Source organism: Coturnix japonica, chromosome 2, assembly GCF_054131305.1.
Source record: "Coturnix japonica strain WE chromosome 2, WE-NBRP24, whole genome shotgun sequence".
Taxonomy (NCBI): Eukaryota; Metazoa; Chordata; class Aves; order Galliformes; family Phasianidae; genus Coturnix; species Coturnix japonica.
This window is the reverse complement of record NC_140664.1, coordinates 21,522,773-21,546,950: the sequence shown is the minus strand read 5'-3', so window position 1 is coordinate 21,546,950 and position 24,178 is coordinate 21,522,773. Positions and strand designations below refer to the sequence as shown.

Sequence of the window (24,178 nt, the reverse complement as noted above, 5' to 3'; positions counted from 1 at the left end):
TGCTTAACATGCCTCCTAAACTTCCAGTAAAATGTATTTATGGACTCTAGGAAATAGAATTAAAGCCTTTCCTTGGCAATGTTCACCAGTGGCTTCTGTCCTGAGATGGTCAGCGTGCTGGTTCTGATTCTGTCGGATGAAAGGGAAAAGCAAAACTGCTGAGGAAATATTTACTGAGCAAAATCACTGCTGGAATGCTGTAGTGCCTTCCTAGCCAGGGCCAGTTCCAGATGGGACATCCACTTCTGCTCAGTGCAGGAGAGGCCTGCACAGGCATCTCCTCCATAGCCTCTACATCAAAGAAATGCTATGTACTCCACAAGGAGCCTGAATTCTGCTCTGTCCCCAGAGGTGAATTTCCTTGAAAAAACTACCCAGTCAAGCCATAGCTTCTGTATAAGTGAAAAGAAAAGCAATCTTTCCTTGAAACAACAGTACAAAAGCATCATTTTTATAATAAAACCAATCCATCTGAAGTTGTTGGTAGGTACACAGAACAACTTTGTCTCCAGAAAAAGATCTGCTGTATTGGTATTGGATAGGATGCCAAGGAAAGCTCTCTTCTACTGTCTTTAAGTATTCATAGGCTACACTTAGTTTTCATATGAGCTTTGGGGTTAGAAATGCTTAGAATAATCCAAATATTCTAAAGCTGGTGAGTGTCGCTGCTCAGATTTGAACACTGTACTATCTAGATTGCCTTAATGTCTTTTATAATTTATATATAATTCAGTGTGACACATCCAACATTGACAACAGAGTAAAAATCCATTTATTATTAAAACAAGCACTAAGCAACTCATACAAAGATAGATGGCCCCACAAAAATGAGGAGGCATATTTCAATCTGAGATATAAGTAAGGTAAAATAAACCACATATTTGCAAGACATACCTACAGGTATGGACACCACAGTGCTCTAGAAATCAGAAATAACTTCAGGCTGGATTATGATCCCCTTGGAGTAAATCAGATGTAATTTCAGTGAACTCAGGATACTCATGAATAAGAAAGCTCACAATCTAACCTCAATGCTAATATTGTTGTGTCTGTGCCTTTTTAGAACACCAAGGATGAAAAATTTGATGAGAGGTAGAGGCTTTTAGCTTTAAAAAAATATTGACACGGTCCCATTAGAAATTATTGCACTGATAAGATAATCATTGTATTTGCTGCAATATTTACCAGGTATTTCTGTGTACGATGAACAGAAGTTTGTTCAGTTCATCTAAGCAACAGAAAAATTTCTCATTAAATGTATCTTTCATGTAAATGAAAAGGTCTAACTGAAATGAAGCCAATAGACAAGCTGCAAACTATGGCACTTGTAGGCAATGTGGATCCATACGCCACGGATTGGGAAAGCTGCTTCAGTCACACACATACACACACTGGATTTTGTGTATGACTCATAATTATGGGAAATTAGATCTTCTAAGAATATCGAGTACATAAATTTGATGGTAAGAATTGCGTGCTTTTTAATTTGACTATTCAGAAAGCAAGTTACAAGACAACCTGTGTGATGGTGATAACCACGCATCATTCCCAGGCCACATATCACCCAGGGAGCTACACACAAGTATTAACATAACAATCTTTCCAGTATTTTATGGAGCAGGAAAATTGCTCATGCTTTGTAAAAGGAGAGGTCTGTAGCTTCCGTGACATGTGGTGTGCCACTGGTGAAATGAACAGCATGTCACATCCAAGAAGACAGTTTGTGATGAGCTTTTCTCTCCACTGAAAAGCGGGCCATGTGTCAGAAAACGCTTTGCCATAAATGCAACATGTCGGTAAGCGTTTGGTCCTCTCTAGGAGCATTAGCAGACTATCAGTCACATGTATATATTTAATATCAATATTTTATGTCTGTAACAGTCATAATTAGAAAATGAGAAATATTTGCACGTATGTATTTCTCTTTCATATTCTCCTTGGAAGATGGTGTACTCTATATTTCTAGAGGAGCTGTTTTGCACTGCATAATGTGAATGAGGAGTACGACAGCGAAATGTATCCTTAGAGACTCATAGCATATATGGTCATAGTTACTGTATGGTTTAAAAAAACTAACTGTATTGATCTAAGTTCCTTAAGTGTTGATAATGGGACTGTGTCAATTTAAAAAATATATATTTTCCATTATAATAGCTACTAGAGTTTGGTATGCCCTTGTCTTCAGAATCACTGTATGGAATCTCTGTGAAGCATTTCCAGAACGAGCCAGTAAATGCCACAGTTACAACTAAGAGTGAAACGGACTTCTGGAAGTCAAACTGCCTAGTTCCCTTACACATTTGGCAGCAGTGGGTCCATGCTCTTCTTGGTTTCAAAAATAAATCTCACTAGAGAAAGACTGACCACATTTTTGAAGGATCAAAAGAAATCCTTTACAACCATAAGCTCAGTAATACGCCAAAGCTGAAGCAGAACAGGGTAGAGCCAGAATTGTACAGCTCCCTGCAGCTGCTTTGACGTACCGACTTCTTCAAGTTGCTTGTGGTTATCAAAGGCATCAGAAATGTTATCCACATCGCATATTCCGAAAGGTACTTTGCAAGAATTAGAGGATGACATGGAGCCAAGATTTTCCCACTTACAAGAAGTATACATGAAAGGATTCTTAATACTCACAACTTCATACATTAGTTTGATGATAAAAATGATTTTATAACTGGAAATCTATATATATTTTTTACAATACCCTCTTAACAGGTAGAACAAGTTGATATCACAACCAGCAGGAAGAGTATAATTAAAATACAACTTTGACTTCATATTAATAGTAGAGCAATACACTAATTAAACCCAACATCGTTTGAACTTTCTATTTACACTAGTTCAGACAGCACAGGAGGCAAAGAACTGTGTTTCAGAGGCATATGCGAATGTTAGAGCTTCTGTCATCCAGGTGCCATTTCTGACAGAACACATGTGCGCTGAACAGTTGGCAAAAGAATGAAAAAGATTACTGTAGATATATGGGCACACAGAATCTGGGATGACATAAAATTAAGTCCATATAGGAGGTGACAGACTGCTCCTAAAAAAATAATTTTTTTCCTACAATTTCTTCCATCTTTGTGAGTGCATTTGTGCATAAACGTTTAAAAGAAAGATAAAAAGGGAGAGAAAGAAAGAGGGGGGGTTGTTATACTTTAAATACAAATCAACAAAAGATTTTTTTATTTTTTTTGTATGGTATTTCCACTTTCTTTGGGGGAAAGAAAAAGAACCTAATTCAGCTATTAGGATGCTTTGATTCCTAAATTTAGTCAAGGCAGATTCTTCTCCTGTGAAGTCAGCATCAATACCCAAGATAATAATAGCACCTGTCTTTTGACATCAAAGTTCTCTGCCTGAGAAAATAGAATGTAAACAATAAACTTCCTGTATTGAACTGCAGCTCCTGGCTTTGGCATTAACCAAATATGTTTGCAGGGCACGAGTGTTCTTCCTTTCTTTTGGAGATCTGGAATGTGGAAGTGATGTATTGCAAAACTTATGAATTTGGACTACAAGAAATGGCATTGTTTGCTGTCTCACAGTGAAGGAACCGTGTGCTCCCACGTAGTCTTGTTCAAGCTGAAGAAATCTTGATGATAGATCCATTGCATCTGCTAGTTTTCATCTGGATCCAGATCAAGGTCAACTTCATTGGAAATGTTAAGATAAAAGAAAGCATAGAAAGCCAACAAAAGTACCAATATAGCTGCAAGGACAAGGGCAACTTCCTGTAGAAGCAAGAGAAGAAAATTAACACAGAAACTGTTAGAAACAATATCATAATTTAAGATAAACCAAATGTAAATGTTATTTTCCTTCTACACTGCACAGCAAAATAACGTCAGGTTTTGTATAATGATTTCTTCTTGATTACCATTTCAGAGTGTTATAAAATCCATTTTACTTAGTAAACATTTCTGTGAGTTTGATACACCGCCAAAAATAAGATATTTGGCTTAAAGATCTTTGCTCTGACCTAGGAATGGGAGCTTTATGTCCTTTTATTATTCCATCCCTTCCTTTTTGAAAGAAAACACAGAATTCATGAACCACAGTTTTGAACACAAATTTAAGTTATGAATTTACACTGTGAATTTTGATGTTTTCTAGCAATATGTTGCTGCTTTTTGCCAACAAATTTGTAATTTTTTAATGAAGCAAACACAGTATGTTGGAAGTCAATGAAAATTGCTACCTCTACCTCCCAACCTCCTGGCATGCATCACAATATGGATATACAAAATCCTTCAGAATTGGATGAAACTTTTCTTCCTTCCTCCCTGCAATAAGGCAAAAAGCACACACAATTTGCACTCGCATTTGCCTCTCTTCCCATAAAATATTACAATTCACTGCATCTTCCTTAATTAACATAAAAACGTCTTCCAAAGGATACATGATTTATAGCAGCTTTCAGAATCAGAAAAATGTTTTTGTACTAAACATCATTCTCATTATGTGAATGCCTATCACCATATTCTAACTTAAGGCTGGACTCAGTTAAAACTTCAACTTTATATCTCAGATACATCAAATCAGAGTGTGAACATCCTCTTTATAACACTATTTCCAACATCACAGTGCTTCACATTTTTAATTTTTTATTTTCCAGTAAAGCACCACACACTCCTTTATACTGTTGGCTGTCATTTTGTTAGACATTAAAAGCAGAAATATAAATTTTGGAAAAATCCTCATGTTTCTTTGTGTGAGTTTTCCCACCTCCACAAACTACCCTCCTTCTTCAAAAAGAAGTAATAATCTTCCCTCAAAATCTCAGCTTCAAGCTAATCTACAAATAGTCCTCATCAGAACAACACACCCATATACTTAGAAGGAGAGGAGTAAAACAGTTCAGTACATTTACAGCAAGTTACCTGAATTGGGTACAGAAAACAGTGTGTCAACCTTACTCTGCTAGTGGGACTGAAAAGAGATGGCTGTAGTTCACCTAGACTATCAGAAAACCTTTTCAGTCACAGAATAGCATCTGACCCCATTCGGAGTAAGATTCCTCATGTCCTAAACAAGATGTCAAAAAGAAGCCACAAAAATACTCTCTAAAAATGCCTTAGACAATGAGTGGAGTACATATGATGGGTCTATACACAGGTCAGGTCAGGATGGACCCCTCCAGGATCTCCCAGTTTGCAGTTGCTTTGTCTACTGCCATGAAGGAGTTAAAAGCAGGTTAGTTTCACTTTCTAAAGTCTGGCCCACTATCTGACATTCTTCTAGAAAACAGCATTTCATTTGCATTTACATAAATGCATTATATAGTTTATCAGAATGTTGGATCAATAATTCAACATATGCCATCTAATAAACTTTGAAATACTACTGCCTTGGAGTATGCTCTATAGGAGTCTTTGTTCTATAGAAACCTTTGCTTTACATTTTATGTGGATGATTAATTGATGTGCACTTCAAATTTATTTTACACTAAAATTGTTTCTGTAAATTGGCTGAAGCTGTTTGCTGAGGTTTTCAACTACATTTTCCTCTTACTTATTCCATCCTCTGAGCCTTACTCTCTTGTTTTTATGTGATTTGATTAAAAAAAAAAAAAAGCATCTAATTCACTAAAATATTAAAGAAAGTGATTTTGCTTTGTTGCAGTTGCAACACGTCAGTATCTCACAAAAGGGCACGGCAGCATCAGACAGGTTTCATTTATTTCCTTGTATCCACAGCTGTGTTCCCAGACCCATCTGGCCACACAGCTACTAATCTTAAGAGGATGTAATAAACAAGTGACATACAACTGCAAGCTCCATCTGCTCAGCAGAGTGGACAACAAAACCATGCGATGCAGGCACTGTTCACACTTGACACAGAGAGCAAATTCATTCCAGTATTAAAAAGTTTTTCCCTTGTTTGGATGCCACACTTGCCGTGCTGTCTGCTTTACAGTAAGCCTTCTGCCCCTCTCCCTTCTGTCCTCTTTTCCACTATGAAATTCAGCAGCAAAATTCTGGGAACACTGACACTAAAGGTTTGTTTTCTGGGAAGTGGAACAGGGACAATTTTGATTTTATTCTCAGTATCTGTATTGATGAGAGCAGTTCTTTAATTCCTCTCTGCCGAGAGAACATTACTTTCCTCACAAAGGCATTAGGAAGTAGGTGCCTGGATCAGTATTTATTAACCCTGGGAATGACAGGCCTTATTGAAATTCCTAGTCTGAGAACTATGCAAGCACCTTAATTCTGAGTTACTGAAGAAGGCTGAGAAACAATAATCCAAAATAAACAGTCCAACAAAGGATGCCTGTCCCTCAGATAGGGACGTGCAGTCTCTTAAGATTTGTATCCAGTTTATAAACTTTTAGAAACACACATTTTGCAATGTAAGTAGCAAATGAGATGCTGTACCACTGTACTGTATTTGCAACAACAGTATGTATTGTCATTCTAATTTGTTTTATACTTATCAGGCTTTGCTATTTGTATTTTAAGCCATGCATAGAAATGAAATGTTAAAATACTCCCCGCTCAGCACAGTTCCCTTTCTCTTGCACGTTATGGATCATCCCTATCACCGCTCTGCAAAATCCATTTACTCAGAGGATTTCAACATGAATAATTAACCAATACAGAAAAAGTCCAATAGAAATAAACTAAAAATGATCACAGGGCTTTTTCTCCCTCTTTTTTTTTTCTTTCTTTCTTTCTTTCTTTCATAAGAATGGTAGGAAATAACATCCCTGCTCTCAAACTCCAAAATATGGTGAAAGAAGCCTGTAAAAGGAGCACAATTTTCTACTATATCCTCTAAAACTTTGAATAATTTCTGTAAAACTCTACTGATTTCAGCTTAGTTAACTTTGTCAGAAACTTTTTCCATAAAGGAAATATGTGCCTTTATGGGATACCATGGATTTAATTCTCCTATCATTTTTTGTCAGTTTTATGTCCCTCATGCCAAAATGCTCAGATAATTTCCTCAGATTCACTCTGATGGAATAGGTTGCAGAACTGGGATCTACATGAGATTAAACAGGGTATGAAAAAGTGGAGGACCAGATGAGGAAAAAATGTTGGCTACGGCAATGCAAATCTGGACACTGTGTATGACAGTATCATATACCACAAGAAAAGGGTAGTACCACACTCAGGACATTTTGGATTTTTTACATCTTAACTTACATATTATTGTCCTCCAAAGAGAAGTGCACCTTTTTTAACTGACACCATCTTAAAATCAGGTGAAAGATTACCACATGTTATTTCTAAGTACAAGAATTTATCTGGGTATCCACTGTAACTTTTACAAGGTTAAAAGTAATAATTAAAAATGATTGTTGACATTGATGACATGATAGCTTCAGAATTGAAGAAGGGCTTGGGTTGAAATGGACCACAATGATCATCTAGTTTCAACCCCCACACTATGTGCAGAAATGCCAACCACCAGACCAGGCTGCCCAGAAAACCCAGGACCTACATCCTTAATGCAGGACATTCTATAGCTAATACAAGGTAACAAAAATGTAATAACTGTTATCAGTAATTTTGATTATCAAAATTTTCAGATGGCACAAAGATTATTATAGCCTCAAACAATGATGGTAAGGATCTGTTACAAAGTCACCTAAAATATCTGGTTATATGATCACAAAGCAACAGAATTCATTTTAATAGATAGCTAAACAGAAGGCAATATATAAAGTTATTGAAGATGTAGACAGCACATATAAAGTGAACAATTCTACTTTGAAAACCTGTAACTCTGTTTTGACTTAATGCATAACCTCTCCTTCAGTGTGATCTCTAGATGTGGAAAGGTGGATTTCCAGTAGGGAGATGACTGGTATTTATTTTATTATAGAGAAGAATGGGAGGTAGCTCGGTTACAACATATAACTATATACTCTGTATACCTGTATTTAAGTAAGATGCTTCACAGTGTGAGGCCCTTCTACCTTGTTTATAAGAACCTCACAAGGTCCAGCTAAGGTCAGATAAGCTCAGTCTTGAAATAAGATGCTGTTTCCTAGGAACAGGAATGACTGAACATCTGAGTTGCCTCTTTGGGAGAATACTGGACTTCCATGGCTGTACATCTTTCATAATATTTCACAACAGAATAAAATAGCATGAAATATTAGCTATTGGGAAGAATACTTCAACTTTGACTAGAGCAAGAAGAAATCCTTGCTGCTAGTTTTGGGAGCTGACTGCTTTCCTCCTTCAGGGTCATGGGAAGACTGGGACTGCTGACACGATCAGTGCTGTATTTGCAGCTTCTGGAATACAAGACTGTTCCAAATAATCATAGTTCATGCTTCTGTGCTTTATACTTTTCTATACAGGATCAAGCAGTTTCCTTTTCTTTGGAGAAATTTGGAGCTGTTGGAGAGGGTCCAGAGGAGGGCCATGAGAATGATCAGAGGGCTGAAGCACCTCAGTATTTAAAAGGGGATCATAAAAAGGAGGGGAATCAACTTTCTTACAAGGGTAGACAGTGATAGGATAAGAGGGAATGGTTTTAAGCTCAAGGGGGGAAGGTTTAGATTGGAAGTCAGGGGGTGAGGTGCTGGAGCAGGCTGCCCAGACTGGCTGTGGATATGAATTGAATGGGGCCCTGGGTAGCCTGGTCTAGTACCAGATTAGAGGTTGGTGGCCCTGCATGACAGGGAGGTTGGAATTTGATCCTTGGGGTCCCTTCCAATCCAAGTCATTCTGTGATTCTATGATTTCCCTTTAATTGTACTGATTTCATTCCTGAGGGATGAAGTTTTGCTGGTTTTCCTTTCAGTTATCCTTTGAAGTGTTAAAGATTGACCATAACTGAGGCCAAAGCCTGAGAAAGATAGACCACTGCTCCGAGACAGTACAGAAAATCCTCCTAAGCTTCTGCCTGGTGCATCTTGTTCACATGCTGAAAGCCACCATGATTACTGTGCTTAAGTGTACAGGTCAGGCCAGGGTCAAATGGGAGAAATCTGATTTTGTTTTTCACTTTGTGCACTTCTTCTCTCTGTCTCTTCCATTTCAAGGTCAGGGATCAAAGTCTGACTGCTGGGATTGCTGGGATCACTGGGAATATCACGCTTTGTTTACTGGTGGCACATTAAGCTGCCCTGTTCTTTAAGTGAGGCACGTAAACCGGTTTGGAGACACAGTATTTTGGCCATACAAAAGCGTTTGGATTTTCCTGAAGGTTTTCTGGATGAAATTTTATGATCTGTAGCACATAGAAGACAGATCAAATGATCTAATAGTCCCTTGTGCCCTTAATTTCTGCAAAGCTACAAAACTGTATTCCCAATGTATCTTGGCAAATGCTGTCCACTAACTTAGCAGATTATGAACAGCGTGAAATCAGAGAACACCCTTTGCCAAAATACACTAGGAATGTTTTGTTATCTGTTCATACATAACTTGTTCCAGATGAGATAAACTCTTAATAGTGAGCTAGCTAGACAAACAATAGATTAAGCAGATATGCAGAAGAATGACAGACAGTAAGCTCACACTTTGCTAGGAAGCATTCTTTCCTGAGCTCAATCAGTGTACTGTATAGCTAATAATTCTCTATGGAGTGCTATTCTGCAGTTGATTATGTCTTTGCAAGTGGGTGTAAAACACTACTGTTCACATTTGTGTCTGCCTTTCACCAAGAGAGAAAACTTCATCATTTATCCCATGGACCACTGATTCATTCTTGCAGCCTGTGAAAACAATCTCCCCTCAAGAATTCTCATTACTAGTGGCCTCTGCCTACAAAACCCCAGCTATTCAGGGCTGAACTTGCACATTCCTCAAACCATTTTCTCCTCACCACCCTCGTGCTGGCACCTCTTCCTTCGCTCACAGAAAGCAGAGTTAACATTGACATCGTAGAGTCCTTGCTGCTTTCCCTACAAGTTGTTTCTTGAGACAGGGGTCTTGTTTTTCCAAGAGACACCATATATCTGGAACCATCTGCAGTTACTGTCATACATACAAACAGAGCCTTCACAATCGCTCTGTTACAATATCCAATTTTTAAACATGTTTAAAGAGCAAATATCATACACTGAACGCTAGGGTGGTCACCTTGCTCGAACTAACTTTTGATAGTTACTAGTGCTTAGCTCCTTCTCTGACATTATCAACATGTATAAAATCTCTCATTGGGGAAATTAAAAAGTAGTAAATGGCAACGACTGAAAGAAACTTTGCTACTTTAAACCCTGCATTAAGATGACAAGGCAATCAAAGTTTGACAAGACAAGCTAATTAGTATGCCAGCGATGAAATGTGAAGGATCTCCAGGGGATTGGTTCTCGAAAGTTTTATGTCATTTATCGGGACTTTTTAAAGCAAATGTTGTCAGCTCTTGTGGTGAAATACACAACATCTGAATTTTATTATCTTGATAAATATTGAGGACTACATCCATTCTCTGATTTCCAGTCCTTTTCTCTTTTTCCCCAAACACCTCTGCTTACAACTAGCGGTTGTTCCCTCCGTATACTAAAACCTAGTGCAAAACAGTGCAAGAGATATCAATGCTGTAAATGTTATAAGTGGAATTTTCAAAGATTAGTAAAAATATCCCTCTTTCCTAGAGAGCTTCTACATATCGTATGGCAAAGATATATTTCTTCTACAGTAACTTAAAAAGCAGCTTAGCTTTTTCTATGAAAGTTTTAATATATTTTGTAGTGCCGCATACTGCATCGTGTACCAAACACAGAAAAACAATAGAAGGTGTATACTCAAATGTATGTGTTCTTTCAAACTTTTAACAAGAACCTTGGACATTTCTATTTAAAGTGCCACCTACTTATTACATTGCACTGTAATTATATCACTTTTCTTTCCTCAACACACACTGAAGTTAATCAGCTGTCACAGAATCAGAGTCTGCATCACATACAAATACAAGATTTTCACCCTTAGGAAGGTGAACCATGCTGTTTATCAACATCAGAAAACTTTGCTAACGTGAAGCGACAGCTGTGACAGCATCTTCCCAAATGATGAGCTCACGCACACTCAAAGCTTGGAATATTAGGAAACATAGTAACGCAAATTTAGCCTCAAAATAGTTCCACAAATGCATAGAACCATAATGAGGTCTCAAATCATCTGCTTCTTCTGTTTGTCACAGGCAAAAAGAACGGTTTAACACCAAGAGGGTTTCAAGAAATTCACATTTCCAAATTTATCCAGATGACAATACAGTATTTTGGATTGGTGTGGGGGATGAAAATATCTGCCATAAGGTTGCTCTTGGGCAGAGAGAGGAACTCAAGGATGGATGGAGCAAAGAAATCCCTGTCTGAGAGAGAGGGTCAGCTTTGGAGGGAGCTCCACAGGAACACAGAAGCCACATCAACAAGCAGCCTCTGCCAGTTGGAGGGATAAAGCAAGCTGAAGAGTTGTCACTAAGAAATGGAAAGAGGTGTGAGTTTACCTCATTGCTGTTCTGAGCACCGTAGGTTATGTCAGTGGAAGGGCAGAATTTTATTCTACAGGGACTGTCATTATCCTGGTGAAAGTACTCTAACATTTAGTAAGTCTAAGGCTGTTTGCATTAAGCAGGCTCAGTGAGAAGGATGCACAGAAAGGCCTTGCCTTCCTTCCCTGTAAGCACATCCCTGGAGGGAAAGGTGGCCACCTTCCCTTCTCTTTTGCTTAAGCTCTGTCAGCTTTTCTCAGCAATTACTAAGCAAGGCAAATGACTGTGATCTGTTTGAAGATAATCAGAGTCATATTTTAAGGCCCAGGTGTGCAAGAGACGTTACTGTCAGAAGACATCATCTTAAATAATCTTTTTTCTTCCTCTCTTCCATTCTTTTTCCCTTTCTCTCTTTGTATCTTTCTTTCTCTCTTTCTTTTCTATCCTTCCTTCCTTTCACAGAGGTAGAATTGCAAATCTCAGACATTTCAACTAGGATAACCCCAAGAACACAACGCCCCGCATCCTGGAAAGCACGTTCACAACATGTTGATGGAAAAGGTCATTCTTAATTGCAACAAAGCTGATTTTCTACTAAAACATGCAGGAACACATTTGTACTGAATAAACAATTCTTATTATTCACTAATGTTCGAGTTTCACTATACTTACGATTACACGTATGCTTTTCAATTCTCCCTCAATCTGCTTTCAAGTAAGAATTAAGAACAAAGGAAATAAACATGTTTTGAGGGACTAAGGCTCCTATTTTTCTCACTCGTACAACATATTCATAAAACTTGTACATTTCTAAAGAACTAAGCTGTACAGTTAAAGTCTCCAAGTAGAACATCACTTTTAAAAGGTCAATGCATTGAATGTAAAATGAAAAGAAAAAGCAGAATTTAATAAGGGAAGGAAAAAACATCAAACACAAAAGGTTAATAATCTATCCTTTAAACAAAAAAGGCAATCTACTTTTTCTCATTAAAACCTGACACACAGCACTAACTGAGGAGATTATGTTGTGAAAACATACTGCATCGCATGGTAATGCTTGATCGAGATCAGCAATCAGGAGCAAAAAGAAAGCACTGTTTCGTGATTATAATAGCAAATTCTGGAAGACAACCAAATACATCATCTGGCAGCTCAACAGCTGTTACAGCTTGGTAGTAATACCTTGGCATTTGCTATAAGCTATAACTTGAAAAAAAATGATTTCTCATCTGCCAGATACAAGAAAATGTCCTCCTTTTAACATTTCTGAAGTTTCTTTCACTACAATACCCTGGTATCTAATCTTTTTTAATAATTATTTTACACTTTTTTTTTTTTTTAATCTTTGCTGCTACGTTAACTGGACAACGCTGTGATTAAAAAAAAAAATTAAAAAAAAATTGGATGGAAAAGTATCAAATGCAACCTATATTAAACAATATATGCTCAGCAAAATTCAAATTTGATAACAGAGGATAGTAGATAGCATGGAGTATTCCTAATTGTCCTCCTTGTTCACATTCACAGTCATGATCGATTGGCCATTATTATACGTCATAACTTCCTGAAAAAGAGACATCTCCAAAACAAAGCTCAGTATCTCTCCAGGTGTTTTATTCTCACTTAAACATACTGTTACTAAATCAGAGGCAGTACATGTGCATGTAGACTAAAATACTAATGCTGTGAATTTACAATGCTTATCAAACCCTGCCTTTAAATTACTCCTGGTTATAGGGCAGGAAGAGGAAGAAAGAAGTTTACTGTTGCTTTTATGACAATATGAACTAGTCAAAACATTTGTTTTGGTTGTGCAGTAGCACCCCAAGAAGATCAGTTTTCTAAGCAAACAATATCTTGACGTTGAAGTAAATATGCACCATAACAATAACATGGACTACCTTTTAGTGTTTCAACTATTCTAGTTATTTCAGGGTTAAGTAAAAGCAATCCATCATAAATATTTTAGAATCTGGCATTCCACTTAGATTTCGAAGTGTCATAAACAATATCTCTCAAAAATCAATATTCATGCAGCACATCTATGGGGAAAAGAAACAACAAATACACAAAGGTGGAATAAGCTATCAAAGAGAATTGTACCTTCACGCCTAGTGCAGTTTTCTTGGCCTCTGCTTTTAATCTTGTTGCTCTTAACATAGGTCTGGTTTTCTTATAATCTTGCTTTCCTAGAGCAGAAAAACACATTTATTGAAAATGATGCCAAAAAAGATAAAGAATGTCAGCAATTATCTCAGTTTGAAAGTCAGCTCTAACATTTTGAAAACATCCCGCAGTTCAGCACTTTAAACAGAAGCTGTTTTATAGGACAAGGGGCCCAATCAGAAGAACAGTGTTCCTAAACTCAGATGATGATAGCAACAAGCAAGAGCTGATAAATCAGTGTAGCATCCAAATACACATACTGACAGCCATCCACTAGTACAATGCTTATTAAATTGTTCAGTAAGCATCAGACAGTAAGTAGATTAAGGAGGTTGATGTTTTACCCCTCACTTTTAAATCAAAGCAAAATTTTCACTGTAATTTTTGTTGGTTAGCCACCTCTAATGCATTTATAAATGTGTAATACTTGACATTATGGTAAGTGTAAATGTTTCATCATTGTGAACTGGAGCATTATTTGTGAGCAGCAGAACTCAGAGACATGCAGGTCAATCCAAGTAAGCATTAATAAAAGCATTGTTTCACACCATCTGTTTATAGAAACATGTTACATGGAAACTTCTAGAAGTGTCTTAGATGTGCTTTTAAAAAATTATGAGAACCACCTCTTGCAGCCACTACATTGTGCAGCCAAGTGCTTCAGGACTGAGTCCATATGAAGTGAGTTCAGAGGAGGACATGAGAGTACTTAGAAATGGTATAAATCATTTATCTCAATTTAATAATAAAGAATAAAATACTCAATACCTCTCAGGGATATTTTTGCTATTTAATGCTACCACTGTACTGCACTCTATTAGCAATAGCCTCCCTAAGCCACCTGAAGTCAAGGTACTGATACAGTTAGAAAAGGAGGAAAATAAAAAGAGAAATCTGTAAAGAAACTGCTCAGAGGGGTAGAACCCTAGCATAACTCTTACCTCTTTTTTCTCCCAGTGCATGACTGAATTTCGTACTTTCTATTTTCGAACCTAATCTACATTGCTTAAAGAAGAAACCCAGCGATATTTTCTTTCACCACTAGTTTTACATCTAGATTTCACTACTGTCACATTCAAATCATTTAACCTTTCATCTAGATGCCCAGCATTTCTGTGCATATAACACTCCCATTTAATCAACTAGATGGGGATCTTGAATTTATAAACAACAGAGCAATCTTCAGACTGAGACATTACAGTGCAGTGGTGGAATTCTCCAACATCTGTTGGAAAATAAAGACCTTTTCCAGTGATACCTTAGATTCACTTGTATCTTTGTCCACACTTTCTGTTCCATCCCTCTGCTCTTATCCAATGCAGAGCTCCTCTCTGTGTAGCATATGCTGTTTGCTCTCATGGTCTAATCTCTCCTCAACCCTAGGGATTATATATTGCAATGGTCTCTGTATTATCCTTTGGTCAGATATTATTCATGAAAGACCTGAAATAACTTAGAAAATACGCACTGACAAAAGGAAAAATAACAGAAACCATTTGAAAAAAAAGCATACATCCAAGAAGCCTTCTTAGATAATGGAGTGAAGAAAAGATGATAAAATGACTATTTATGTCTGATTTTCCAATATATTCATCCAGTCAACATATCTCATTTACAGGAGGAGATGACTGCAGCATTATTCTTCAGAAGAGTATCTGATAATAGGACGCATCAGAGTGTTGAGTACTGTAATACTCCTAACAGTTACGGACAGAATTGCAGTAACAACAAAACCAGCTAAGTCACGAGATGAAGTCAGACTGAAAGAGATGTGCCCCCTGTCGCAAAGTACTGCAGACGTACTTTTGCAATGAAATAGTTAAAGAGCTGTCAGAATTTCGTTTATAAATGGCAGGAGTTTATAAGTCATAAAAATTCACTCCAGGGTGAAATTTGGCCTTGGGTATACCCCAGCCTTGATTTTTTTTGTTGTTTCTCTGTTTTGTTTGTTTGGAGCCAACTTTCAATAAAATGATACAGCTGTTCTTACAAACTATAGAAATTTATCCATTTGAGATGTTTTAAGTACGACAAATACCTTCGATTAGAAGTATAAAGCTGACGAGGACTGGGTTCAATTTCAGTTCTCATAATTCACATTTCCTGTTCTCCCACCTGGGGTAAATAAAGCAGGACAGTCAGAGGTTTCCCTTCCAGTGATGCAATGGCATTAGGTAATGAAAACTAGAAAGCACTGCATGGCCCATTAGGGATGAGTAAAAATAGTTACATGCTGTCCCCCATCTACCTTTCCTCTCATTGCCCATTCTCCCTGCTCTTCTCCAAGTACTAACAGTAAAGGTTACTAGAGCAGAGGTAAACACTGTACAGGAGACAGTCTCCCAAAGAAATTAATCAGGAGTACTAAGCCTATTTCTAGCAAAGTGTAAGCTGACTGGTGCTTCAAGCACTCTGGTACTGTCTATTCCAGTTATAGTTAAGACTAGATTGTACTTATCCGAAGAATACTTCCAGACTTATATTAAATCTGATATGAACAACTGCCCCAACCATTATAACAAATAGGCTATTTAAATAATTACTCCAGAGCTGATATTTCTCCAAATCAATTTACCTGTCATTAATCTACCATTCTTCTTTCCAAATGCAAAAGCCAGAGGAAAAAAAAAAAAAGATGGGAGTGAAACAGTCTGAGTCTACCAAGTGCAAAAGTTTAAAAGGGGCATCTGTGGAGTCGTTCCTAATGAAAACCAGATTTAGCAATTGCACTAAAGGACTCTTAAAACATATGAACTTTCTGAGGCCTTGGGAAAGACATCTGCAGTACAGGACTATAAAGAACTCTGAAATGCAGAGTCCTGACCACGTGAACACTGATCATTACCACCTGGAACACAAGCAGAAATAACTAATACTGGCTCCCTATGTTCTCTCTCAGCCTTCAAATTCAACCAGTTGGAGTATGTATATTCACACTTCCAATTTATTACAGTTTTATCTCACTTATCCCGCAAGCTTTGTACATTTATCTGCCAGAGTCCTCAGCTAAAGCTGTTTCTTCTTCCTGGGAAGCGATTGTGAAAACCAGTTAAGATGGACTCAGCAAACAAAGCTCCATTTGTCTGCTCTACCCAATGTCTATTCAAGACAGTCACTGAGCTTTCCTGGGGGAACATGGGAAGTCAAGAAAAGAAGCCAAAATCACATAACTGGAAATTTTCCAGACCAAATCCTACTTTGTGTATTACCTAAGCAAAATCCTTTCCTTTTTAAAAATTTTCTCATTGCCATTATCATCAATTCTCCATTTCATCCGTCAAACCCGCGTACCAGCTTTCCTTTCTTCTTTTTCTAACTACCTCACTGTTATTTATTTATTTATGTTTTGCAAACTCAGCACTTCTTTCCTTACAACTTCTCAAAATTCCATCATTTTCTTTCCATGAACTGGTTCATAATAAGGAAACTATTCTTATTATCTATAGCTGTGTTCTCCCTTGACTGTCTTGCCTCTGGCCGGTTCCTCCAAAGACCAGCTGCAAAGACCACTCATCTTTTCATTTCAGTACTTGAGACTGCCTTAGCCCTTCAGAAGTTCTCCAGAACTCATCTTTCATCCCATCCCTTCGTCCTATCCTTGTTTGCCCAGGTTTTTTTCTATTGTTTCGGTTGCAATGGGATCTCAGTGCCAGCTGAACAGAGCTGCTCCTATTTACAATCCTGTTTTGAAAACTTCCCAGGAGTGGAAACAAAAACTCTTCCATTAGCAGTAGAATTAGTAAAGCATGAAGAGTGAAAGATATGGACTTTTTCAACTCCTAAACTTCTGCGTTGTGAAAAATGTTGGTGCCTCCCACAGAGCAAGTGTTAGGGATTCATACAGCATGCAGCATAAAGTTGTTTCTTTTCAAGATATTAGGATTAAAAAGGTATGCATTTCCTAAGAATTTACTTCTATTCATATTGGAGAAAGAAATTCTACATATCCTCTATTCAGTAATATTAATAACAGACTAGAGATTATCTGATCTGGGAAGTTCTTATTCTTTTTAACTCAGTCTCAAATGATATCACAATTAATGCAAAACTTAAACTAAATAGCAACTATGAGCTAGACAAGTTCATCAAGTTCTGAGTGACCTTTTCTATTTACTCTGCAGAAACATGGTGACATTACCAGGTAGTATGCAGGAGACCATGCTTTGCATACATAAACAAGCTCTGCAACACAAGTAACCAACAATGCAACGTGCTGAACACTGTATTTTAAGAAAACTGATGACAGCTAAGATTTTGTTTAAAGATGCCATTTACCATACAATCTGAACCTATATCGTAACTTCTTAAAAAAACTTTAGATTCCTGACCTTTCTAGATGTCTATTCTGTCAATCTAACAATAGCTCGTTATTGGATTTGAATAACTGACTAAAGACTGCCTCTCTGTTTTTCAATTCATCAGGCTTAAGCAGAAACAGGACTGCATCTTTGGCCTTTGTTGATACTGTTGTCCAAGCTTATTATCATATGAATATCTGGTTATTGTTTTATAAATGTTCACATTTCGGGTGCTCACTGCCTTCTTTTCTCTCAGTAGACTTTACAATATCCACCTTCATTATCATCATGCGGCAGCACTGCTCTTCGCCTGCATTTTCTGCTTTAAAAATTAATGCACTGCTATTTTCTGAATACTGTACTGTGTAAGCTGCTTATGAGTACATTATGCTATCAAGCGAGCACATGCAGAAAAGCTTCCTAAACTGTTATTCTTTCAATGAAAATACAGCTGGTTCTGCTTCAAAGGCACTTCTTTTCACCTGCAAATGGACTTGCTCCTACACTTATTCCTCAATTCATTGTCTTTTATTTGTGTCTGCAAATCTTTAATTGCCTTTAATTAGAAAAAAAGTAAATTCAGTGCTTTAATCTTGCAAATACATTCAATCATAATTCTGTCTGGGATGAATACCAAGTTCTATTCACTGACTGATCTTTATAACAAAGGTATATAAATTTATTGTCCGTTTATATAGACCACACTAATTAAGCCACAATGGAAAAACAAATAGATAAGAGTCAAAATATTTGAAATGAGAAATGTGCAATCTCAATTTAATTACACAAATTATTTGAAGATGAGTTATTTACAGCATGCCAAAAAACCCGACAGATAATAAAATTTGCTAATCAACATTACAGATTTAAAATTCTTTTCAACACTTTCATCATAATTCGTAGCAACCAACAAACTACTGTCTCAAATCTTTCTCTGTTAAGTGTTATAGCCAAAACATTAGTAAGATGTTTTTCCACATAGTAGCAATCCTTTTCATATGTTAAAAGTATTGTTTGAAGCACAATAAAAGCACAACTCCAGGGTAAATTTTAGTTACTGGTAGCTGCTTAACTCAAGTTAAACCTTGTTCTACCTTGAGTGTGCTGCATCTTGCACTTTTGAGAAAAGTTAGGCTTCACTCTATATGAACAAATGCCAGCAATGTACCTTTGCTGCTAAGAAGGCAAACAGTAATTTGGGCTGTAGGTCAATGGAGATGATGCTATCTCGCTATTTGGAACTGGTGAGGCCACATCTGGAGTGCTGGCTCTCTACTACAAGAGAGACTTGAACATACAGAAGACAGTCCAACAGAGAGCTATGAAGATGTTTAAGGGCCTGGAGCATCTCTCCAAAGTGGAAAGGCTGAGAGTTAAGCCTGCTCAGCCTGGAGAATGGTACACTCAAGGGAATCTCATCCATAAATATCTGAGGGAAGGCTGCAGAGAGGACAGCCAGACTCTTTACAGTGGTGCCCAGTGCCAGGACAGGTGACAATGGGCACAATCTGGAACACAGAGGATTCCTACATAGCTCCAGGCAGTACTGCTGTGCTGTGCAGATGCTAGAGAACTGGCACAGGTTTCCCAGAGAGACTGTGGAATCTCCTCCTTGGAGATCTTCAGAACCTGGCTGCAGATCAGCCTGGGCCTCCTGCTCTGGGTGTCCCTTCCGGAGTAAGGATTGGGCCAGGCACAGGTGAGAGCCCAGCCAGCTTCAGCCACTACGGAATTCTATGAAACAGAAACTAAGGCAATTCAATGGGATGTAAAAACAGTTTGCACTTTCAACAGTTCTATAACGTTGCAATAGTTTACTTTTTAATGGGAGGAAATCAAATGTATTTTTTTTTCCAAAACACTGCGGAACTCCTGAAAACCAGACTGTCTCATACACTATTACAGAATTTTTCTTTATGTGCCTTTACTAATGTCAGGAAGGTAGGTGCCTGGCATGCAGAAAGAAGTGTTTTCTTAAGCACTTTGTAACATCACACAGCTCCATAGAGCAACCAATTGCACCCATATCCTAAGATATGCATACCAAAGTGTATGCTTATATCTCTTTGAGAGACCTTAAACCAGTGACTGCACATTCATTGAGTAACAGAATCTGAATTCATTGAAACTCTAATCATACCTGACACCTACATTTTAAATATGCATGCATCATCTATAACATTATGACCTGGCAATTGGAAATAACTATTGGCTTATGATGTTAAAGGAACCTCAGAAAGTGAAATCTGAAAAAAAAAAAAATTCTGGCCTACCCTCAGTTAAAATCAGAGAGCACATCAAACATCAGCAGTAATGATGAGGGTAATCTACCCTTGAGAGTTGGTGCAGGAACTACAGTTCACAAGCATGAAAACAAAAGACTAAGCCCTCAAGAATTTACTATTGTTTTTTGTGCTCTTAATATCACATGGACATATTCAAGGGCCATTCTTTTCCAGAGAAGCAGAAGACAGGCTTTCTTGTTTTTAATTGCTGTGATTACAAATGGAGGTTTTGGAGTCTTAGGTTAACAGGAACACTTTGTTATGTTTTAAGCATACTCAAGAACATGTCTGTAATCATAAAAAGCATGAAAACCCCCCACAGTCGCTCTCTTTTTTATTCAGGTTTAATGGCAGCTCAAATCACTGACCATTTTTCAATCTTGAGAGACAGAACAGCTTGACACTAATAACACATTTGTAAAGGACACATCATCATTTAACACAACATTAAGTGCTCAGGGACAACTTTTTACTGTAGACACAATGTGCTCTGAGCTCAGGGTTGACATTTAATGCTACAAAGATAATCCAACCAGTCATTCATGAGGGGTAAATTAATTTTCAAGCAACTATATTTCAGCTCTAAGCCAACTAGAAGGATGCATTAAAATGAATAAGTTTCTTCTACACTGCCTGCAAGATTAAAAAAAAATAATAATAGTCAAAATATAAAACATCCATAAGCACACCAAAATGTAACCATTTAATTATTGCTACCTTTCCTCAATTCCAGAACTCAAGTCTGGTAATATTTGTTATATATAACATTCTGTCAGGAAGCAAAATCCTTCAGAAAATCCCCCAGAATTTTCTATGATTGTATATATTTTCTATGATTCTATAGTTGCCATATAAACAATATAGAAAAGCATTTCAGAAAATAGATTGTCAATAATGGGGGGAAAAAAGCGTATTTTAAATCAGTTAATGCAGTCACGAAATTTCATTATTTTCAACAACTGTGGAACACAATTAATTGCAAGATCATCACCAAAAATACGAAGTACAGCAGTAAAAAAATTCATGCTTACTAGACACTGTTTGGTGAGCATTTTTCTTCATATATTTCAAAACTAAATGATCATTAAAAAACTTTGTTGAAGTCCAACATAAGCATGCCACCAGATGTGAAAAAGTAATAGCTCCACCTAACAAGGAGCATCTTAAATGACAGTCTTCAATTAACCTTTCCAAGAATCTCTTTAATGTTTCATACACAAACAGACAACTGCAAGAAACATTAAATACCTTTCTTAAAAAGAAATTAACACAATTTGAAACAGATCACTGGGTGAGTGTTCCACTTCCTTCTCCACTTACATAATATATATATGCATGAATATGCACATGTAGTTTTGAGCAATTTTTTGTTACTTTGCTATGGAGCAACTTCCAACACTTGCACTTTCATATAAACAATCATGCTTTAGTATCAGTTCTGAAGTAGAGGAAATAAAAAACAAATTTGACTGCATAGGAGTGAAATACCACATTAATGTAAGTACAAGCCACTCTTTTATCAAAAATTTGATTACACTTGGAAAGTATTTGATTTTTTTTCGGACAATGGAATCTATCATAGCCTTTCTTGGATGAAAAAAAAAGGTGTGAAAAAGGCAGCTCAGTGCATGGCACAAGGGCTGTACAGCTCACAAAGAGCCTTTCTGCCTTTTTGAGACAGGCTGAACCGAGCTCCAACTTGGCTTGTGCTGATTTTATTAACTTTGCTGGCTGCAAGCAGAGGAAAATGTGATATACATTGAACTAAGTGGAAACAGACACTTGGACTTTTGGTCTAAGCTTTCTAGGCAGGCAGACAGAGCAAGCAGCATGGTCATTCCAGAACCGCACAAGGTCCGTGTCTGTTCTTCTGCTCTTTGGAATCTCAACCTCTTGCAGTTTCAGGCTTTAATATATGCTGTCCAAAGGTACACTCACAGTTCACTTAATAGGTAAAAATCTAAACAGAGGAAGATCTACAGGTAGGAGATGCATAGCAAAGGTGAAAGAGTGTCATTATCATCACAGGTACTGACAATACCTGGAAGACCACCTAAAATTCATGACTGACAGACACAGTAACTACAGAATCACAAAAGAATGGTCTAGAAGGGACCCTGAAAAGCTACTTCATTAGTCCCTGCCCTAAGAGAGGATGAATTTTACCTACATAATTCTTGCTGGATTTTTGTCTATGTAGTTCTTAACAGTACTAAAAAACCAAGATTGTACTCTAGCTTCCCCTTAGTGCTTTACAAGCTTTATCATTAAAGCTTTCTTCAGGACCAATGACTAATTTAAATGTCCCATAATGAATTGTTAAAGCATTACTTTTTGTCATATCCACCACAAACTCAGAAGCCAGTTGATTTTATCACTTGCTTTGTTGCATAAGGCTTTTGTAGATTTAATGACTGTCATTGTATTTCTCAAGTCTTCTGTTCTAAAGATTGAAAAACATCAGTTCCTCAGTCCACTCTGTGTCCCTGTTACTCTCTGGATTTTTCATCTCATCTTTGTGCAAAATTGCTATATTCTCTACCTAGGATGGGACCATACAGTCTGTACATAAATGTACAGACTGTGGGACAAGAGGCTAGTGAAAGGGACTGAGGGTCCTGCTTGTTGAACATGAGTCAGCAGTCAGAAGGGCCAACCAGCAAGTTTGCAGATGACACCAAGCTGTGGGGACATAATGGTGGATTGCAAGCTAGACGCAGGCCAGCACTGTGCCCTCATAGCCCAGAAAGCCAACGGCATCCTGAGCTGCATCAAAAAATGAATTACCGGCAGGTCAAGAGAGGGGATCTTGTCCCTCTACTCTGCACTGGTGAGGCCTCTCCTAGAGCACTGCACCCAGATGTGGTCCTCAGTACAGGAGGAACATAAAACTGTTAGAGTGCATCCAGAGGGCCACAAAAACAATTCATGGAATGGAACACCTCTCCTGTGATAACAGGCTAAGAGCTGGGGCTGTTCAGCCTGGAGAAGAGAAGGCTGCAAGGTGATTTAATAGTGGCCTTTCAATATCTAAACAGGAGCTACAGGAAAGAAGGGGACAGACTCTTTAGCAGGGTCTATGGTGACAGAACAAGGGGTAATGGCTTCAAGCTCAAGGAGGGTAGATTTAGGTTAGGTATAAGGAAAAAATCTTATACAGTGAGAGAGGCACTTGAACAGGTTACCGAGTGTTGTGTTTGATGCTCTGTCCCTTAAGACTTTCAAGATGAAGTTGGATAAGGCCATGGGCAACCTGATCTAGCTGTGGTGCTCCTGTTCACTGCAGGGGAGTTGGACTAGATGGCCTTCAGAGGTCCCTTCTATGATTCTATATTCACACATCTCTATTTATCAGAATAAATGGTCGAAAAGACTTGAAAGAGTCGAAGTGTATAGCACCTTCCATAAGATTTGCTTCTGTGTCACAGAAGAAAATCAGACTGGATTGACAAACCACACTGGATGTTACTTTCCCCCTCACTGTGCTTATAAGACACTACATGTCCCTGTCCTGAAGGGTGTGAAAGATGAGGCAACTTCATTCAATAATTTATGAAGATTATATGTCCCATCTGTTTGACTGTTATTGTGATGTTGGCTGTATAATTACTAGAGGTTAGCTCCAGTAAAAGCTAGCCCATCTACAGGCAGGAGGGTGGAAAACTACTGCTAATAGTTACCCACTGAGAGCACTTAAAGATAATAAAGGAAAATATAGATACTGATGACCAAGTCAATCAATTCAGCTGCCCACAGCAAAACATATCCATGTCACTGATCCTCCACAAAACATCTCTGTTCTCTTCACTCCCATGACTACATAGCCAGACATTTCCCCCACTGTCTTTACATAAAGTTACATTATTTTGAACCTTACATAAAACAAGAGTGATTGAGGTCACAGTAGAAGTTAAAGACTCCCTATTGGGAAATTCCCCCACCCCCCAAAAAAACAATACCAACATGCATGTAAATGATTCTGAGATCCCAATTCAAAGGAAAGCAATAACCCATTTTTTCTTTCCC

At 37.7% G+C, this 24,178-nt stretch overlaps 1 protein-coding gene across 2 annotated transcripts in view; it reads right to left on the bottom strand.

Moving 5' to 3' along the window:
• Positions 1 to 749: 749 nt before the first annotated feature.
• TRIQK (triple QxxK/R motif containing) overlaps positions 750 to 24,178 on the bottom strand; it is a 57,457-nt gene continuing 34,028 nt past the window's right edge. For both annotated transcript variants that reach the window (XM_015855953.3, XM_015855954.2), the window contains exons 3-4: positions 13,507 to 13,592; positions 750 to 3,737 (exon numbers count right to left, since the gene is read on the bottom strand). In XM_015855953.3, the coding sequence (XP_015711439.1) occupies positions 3,624 to 3,737; positions 13,507 to 13,592 (200 nt within the window). In that variant the 3' untranslated portion in view covers positions 750 to 3,623. The remainder of the gene's footprint in view (positions 3,738 to 13,506; positions 13,593 to 24,178) is intronic.